The 6,000-nt window shown below is 34.3% G+C and overlaps 1 protein-coding gene across 1 annotated transcript; it reads right to left on the bottom strand.

Annotated features, from left to right (window-relative positions):
• Positions 1–238: 238 nt before the first annotated feature.
• LOC143545049 (hypothetical protein At1g04090-like) lies at positions 239–2,675 on the bottom strand. The gene is made up of 2 exons (XM_077037002.1): positions 2,508–2,675; positions 239–1,888 (listed from the first exon to the last, which is right to left on the bottom strand). Exons 1-2 carry the CDS (start codon positions 2,614–2,616, stop codon positions 303–305), a joined length of 1,695 nt encoding a protein of 564 aa, XP_076893117.1. The 5' UTR covers positions 2,617–2,675; the 3' UTR covers positions 239–302.
• Positions 2,676–6,000: the final 3,325 nt, after the last annotated feature.

Below are 6,000 nucleotides of genomic sequence, written 5' to 3'. Positions count from 1 at the left end.
GATTATTCTATAATCAATATAAACCTATCAGATTTTATACCTATTTGTATTACCCCCTAAAGTTATGAAATAAATCTGCATAAAATGTACAGAATTTAGGATATCTATATGAGGTACCATCAAACTTTATCTTAAGAAAGTTCACCCTTTTCTTTTATTGATGAGGTGACATGCCTTGTGTTCATATTCCCATCGATATGTGCCTATAGATTTTAATCTAAAAATCAAAATCATTAAAGGGAAACACCATAAAATAGTAAATGTAATTACACACGTTATGATAATTACACGAAATAAATAAATTAATATTTCTCATCCCCACTCCAATTATATTTCATTTTTGGGCCTGTAGGGCCTTCTTCCCCAAACACTTCATTAGGAAGCCTTTTAACAAATTTATCAAATGCACCTCTTAACACCATTGGCAAAACATTCCTCACTTTCTTGATCTCATTTGTTATGTCATAACTTATTTTCGGACCCCATTTTCTACTATACTTCAACCACACTGGTTCATCAACCGTCTGCCCCAAATACTCGGCCGCCACCACCACCGCTCTGACACCTGTATCCATCACCATTTCGCCCTTTGATGCATCGTTTCGTATCCCTATCCCTCCACTTCCTTGTAAAACTAACCCGGGCTTCGAGTAAAATGCATGACCATGCAACGATGCATAGGCCACGGGCTTGTTCCCATTTTCAAATTCAATATCCGGAGCATCAATCAATTGTCCTCCACTATGTTCCGAGAAATAAACACTTTTCAACTCCCCATTGTAGTTACTAATCCTTAATGTCAAGTGCTCCCAGTCACCAACATGTTCACCTATTTTTCCTAACTTAACATTAAAAAATTTCACTTTTGCCCGTGCCGGGCCGTTAAAAGGGTAGAATACCCACAAGGATATATCGGTAAATGTCGCTCCAAACATATGTTTTATGTGGAAATAAGCACAAGAATGTGCCAAATCACCTTTCTTGACCCTTTCTTTAGATGAACCATCTATAGGTAGGTCTAACCAATACGAGTCATCGTTAGAACCACCTTGTGGTAGGTTTGATCCATCCGTTTGTATCGTTCTCGGCTCGCTTTCCTTGCCTTTTTCATACAACAAAGCTCCATTTTGGAAAAACCAATTGACTGATGAGGGAAAGTATTCTTCATCAGGATGGAAATAAATAATAGGTGAGTAAGCTTGAATTAGTGCTTCAACTTGTGACAAATTGGGCATAGCCATAAGATTATTGTTTATATTTTTCAAGCAACAAACTTGTGACATGTCAGCAGGTGCACCAACATTTTGAACTACAAAAGATCCTGTTGACACACTTAGAGCATTAACACCCCTATCTTTTGGCCTTGTTTCATACACATTGAGATTATTATTATTATTATTAACCTTCTTGTCTAACCCCAAAATCCATCTATCAACTTCAATCTCATCAGTGAATTCTGACTTGACACACCGGATTTTTTCAAGGGATGGTTTTTTGGGCGAGTTTGTTACAACATAACCGACGGGTTTGTAGCCTTCAGGAGGCACCGGTAACCAAATGTAACAGTTGCCACCTTCTTGTTTTAGTTTTTCAGACTCACTAATCCAAATTAGAGAATAGTCTGTTGGTTTAGCTAAGGAAGTATGTGACGAGATAGATTCATTTGAGACGGCTTTTGCCGCAAGAATCCATCCAAATAAAGACCTGTTGTTGGGCTGGCTGTAGCAACCGAGCATGGAGAATCCATCTGGTATTGAAGATGGCTCGTAGAATGTTGCACCCTTGTTGTCTGGTCCGCCTTCGAGCGCAGACCAAATTTTGTCGAATGAAGTGATTTGGCAAACTTGTAACCCTCCTAAATCAATAGTTCCGGTTGCAAAACCATCCCCTATCATCATAGCAAGAAAAATTAGTTAAGTTTTAAAACTTGTTAATATATTATTGTCAAATTCTTGAAATTGAAAATATTCGATGATAAACATTATATATATTAGAGTACATAGGATTATAAACTTGACACATATTATCAAATTTTTGAAATTGAAATATTGATGAAATTATAGACATAAATAAACGCACGTAAATTATTATAAGACCAAGTGTGGTGTGGGGACTCCCTGCGTTTTGAATACGGAAAATCTTCAATGACAAGATAAGAGCTCTATTTTATGGAATTTGGGTGTGACGGTTATCTAGTTTGTTGAGACCTTTCCATCCATTTGCATACGGGCTCCGTAACTACACTTATAGCCAAGTTATGCCTTTCTTTTCATCTTGGATCAGCCTCGTATCAGCTCTGCACGCTGATCTTATTTTCGGTTTTTTGGTTGCATTTTTAGAGGAAATTAAAGGGGCTAGAAATGTTGTTTTAAACGCTGCATATATACTAATTTACTAACTTCCTAATAAAATAACACAAAAAGCAAAAAGCCCATTGCAATGTCTAGCTATGTATACTACATATATACCATAAGCCTTTATTAAGATGATAATATATATGAAGTTACCTGGAGGAAACTTGGGTATTGGTGAAGGAAGCTTGAATATAGATTCAATGGGCAAAGGCTTGTTACCTTTCTGGAATATATTTGCCAATAAACTCAAGAACAACCCCATATTTTTGGATGGCAAGTGTTTTCTTCATCAAACAATATATAGAGGTTAACACTTAATGATGTAATAATTCTGAAAAATGATTATTTAACAAAAATGTGAAGAGAATATCAAAATCAAAAAGCAGACTTTGTCAAGAACAAGAAGTGCATGGCGTGCAAGGTATCCATTTAAATGGTTTTGGGTAAGCCGTCCAAGATACTATCAACCCCATTACTACATATATGATATTTATATATCCTTCTTTTACTTTTTTTGGGTTGCTTGTTTCTTAATATTTTAAAGAGAGCATAACCTAATTGTCACGAAACGATCGTTTATCAGTTTTGAAAAACCAAAACTATTTTCATGTAATTTGTGTACTTTATTTATTTTTTTACTAATTTTGTAACGGTTTTGAGTCGAGATAAAACGTCTTGTACGTTTCTAGTGGAATTAGCTAAAAATTTTAGAACCATGCGACGGCTTTGGTTTCTAAAGTTTTTTTTTTTTTCAGGTTTCAAGAACATTTTTCGATTTTTTGGACAGATTTAGTACCATTTAGCATTTGCAACGATAAGCGACGTATTCCAATCAAATTATCAATTTCAATCCTCGATTGAACTAATCATTCCCACTATTGATTAATTTAACATACAAAAATATTCATATTTTTAACCATTGTTTCAGTGATTCGAAATAACCTTTGAAGGTTCGATCTATCGATTCCTACAAGGTATATTATTATTATTATTATTATTATTATTATTATTATTATTATTATTATTATTATTATTATTATTATTATTATTATTTATTTTGGTTCATGGAAAGAAAAGAAAATTGTCATTTTGTTTGATTTTGATATTTTTTTAGCATGCATTGTCAAATTTTAAAAACGATTATGAAAAAGAGTTCGTAATCGAAGAACCATGTTTCGATGGATTATATCCACATAGTTATGAGATAAGCAAACAAGTGGGTACCATTGAGAACCATATGCTATTTTGTATGTAACCATTATTACATATAAACATGTGTCTATCATATGTAGGACTTGAATTCTAAACTACTTGAGAACTAACCATTTGTTAAAATATTATTGTTGGATCAAAAAAACAAATCAAACAAACTAATAAACATACAAACACAAGATATTGGAGTGACAACCTTCGATCTTTTCTATATAATCAAACGAACTTAACAAACTGAAGAAACACATATCCAAACCGATTATGGTTAGATCTTTATATCCACCGGGTATGAGTTGACGAATAGAAATGGGCTAAAGTGAGTGCATAATCCAACTAGATCTGAATCTTAATAATGCAAAATAGATCACCGTAAGCTCGTTACGAAAATGACAAGATGGGGGTCAGTGGCAGACACATGATCTTTTGCCAATGGGGTCCCAATTTTTTCGGCTTACAAAATTTTCGGGTCAGTTGTTATTCGGGTCGGGTCGAGGCGAGGAACATAATAAAACACAGAGATATGGTGTCATTGGAAACGAGTAAGTAGAAAGAATCTAGATTAGAAACTATATAGAACATACACTTTTAATTCATTTTTATTCATACTCGAAAAACATAAACGTAAGCTATAAAATGGTCTTACATAAATGACCAAAACATGAAAAACTAACTCTAACACAAATAAATGATTAATTATAATATACATACACAAGATAAATAATAAAAAAAAAATATGAAAACCCATGCTGACATTATATATGTTGCATGGTAATAATGACTATATGAGAGAAACTAACGAAAAACACAAATACCCTAACTAAATAACTATGACTAGAATATTAAATAAACAAAAAAAAAACAACAAAAAGAGTATGGTGAGACTTGAACCTGCAACTTCTCAAAGGAAAAGCAGGGGACTTTCTACTAAACCAGTTAAGCCTTAAGACCATGTGTAGTGGGCGTGGGCTCGGGCGAATTGTGGGCGCGAAGGGGCGAGAACACCGCCCCCCGGGCGATATGTGGGCGAATTGGGGCGGGGGCGGGGTTAGATTGTCGCCTGGAAGAGATGAAGATTATTATTATATTATGTATTATTATTATATTACTATTGTATATGTATATGTGTATGTATATGTATATGTATATGTATATGTATATATGTTGTGTGTGAGATATATATATGTGTGTGTGTGTATGTATTTGTATATGTATATATGTTGTGTGTGATATATATATATATGTATGTATATGTATATGTATATATGTTGTGTGTGTATATATATGTATATGCAAAATGAATCTTAGAAACAACCCGAACCAACCGAACCACCCATTCCCTCCTTTCGGTTAACACCATGATTCGCAAAACCAACCGAACGTGAACTTACAATGGAACCCGATGAACCTAAACCAACCGAGCTATCCGTTTCAATTTCCCGACCCGAACCTAAACATATACGCCAACTGAGCTATATGTTTTTTTATACTTTTAGTTATGTATTTTTTTTGTATTTCTTTTTAACTTTAATCCATTTTTATTTAATTAATTGAAGAAATTGGTTTTTATTTGATTAGTTTAATTATAAAAAAAATAATAAAAAAAGATACTGTGGGCCCAATTTGTAGCCCCTACACCATTACACCCCAAAAACAAATTCTTACCCCATGCTGACTGGGCGCCACGTGTCATAATTCGCCCCCATTTGTAGCCCCTCCACTACACATAGCCTAATAGTATAGGTTCCAAGTATTAATTTTTATCAGGTCCTTAAAAAATTTAATATATCGTCTCTAAGTAATTTTTAAAAAATATTGGTGTCCCGGGACCATGATCGGACCTACGTGGGTCCGCCCCTGTAGGGTGTCTTCCCGTAACCACCATTCGGGGTAAAAATAAGTATAGTTCTTATCAAGAAAGAAATTACAAAGTGATTGATGTCATATATGAGGCGTATATATGAGGCGTGAATGAATATCTCATGATGATAAGTTAGGTATTTATAGCCAGTGATAAAGGAAAATGACTGTTGGAGTTGTTACTATCTAAAAGATGTTTCTTTCTACCTGAATGGACACGTGACTGCTTTTGATAAGAGATGATAGCTAGCCATGTGCATGAGCATAATAGAATGTCCAGCTAGCTTCTTTTGATTGGTTGTATTATCACGTGCTTTCTATAAGGAGGTAAATGTAACTATTAGGAAATATTTTCTCCAATCTTCTAAAACGAAGTTAGTTGTAACTACATTTCCTTCGTGTAAGTGAAGTCGTCCATTTATCCTTACATTCGCGAAGCATATTCTTAAGGCATTTCGTTGCACTTAAATCACCCTCGTGAAGAGGCGCACTCCGATACCATTGATGTCCAATAACTTTGATAGTAATGGCTGGATTTACTACTACCTAGTCCATTGAGTATAAGAGAGCAAATGAT

This window comes from Bidens hawaiensis, unplaced genomic scaffold (assembly GCF_021521415.1).
Source record: "Bidens hawaiensis isolate Kalapana, Puna unplaced genomic scaffold, B.hawaiensis_p1.1 tig00013810_1, whole genome shotgun sequence".
NCBI classification, from domain to species: domain Eukaryota; kingdom Viridiplantae; phylum Streptophyta; class Magnoliopsida; order Asterales; family Asteraceae; genus Bidens; species Bidens hawaiensis.
This window is presented reverse-complemented; position numbering and strand designations above follow the sequence as displayed.

Excerpts from the sequence above, each read along its gene's own strand:
- LOC143545049 (XM_077037002.1), bottom strand. The coding sequence starts at position 2,616 with ATGGGGTTGTTCTTGAGTTTATTGGCAAATATATTCCAGAAAGGTAAC. Across the intron at positions 1,889-2,507 it reads AATACCCAAGTTTCCTCCAG|GGGATGGTTTTGCAACCGGA; the intron begins GTAACTTCATAT and ends CTATGATGATAG.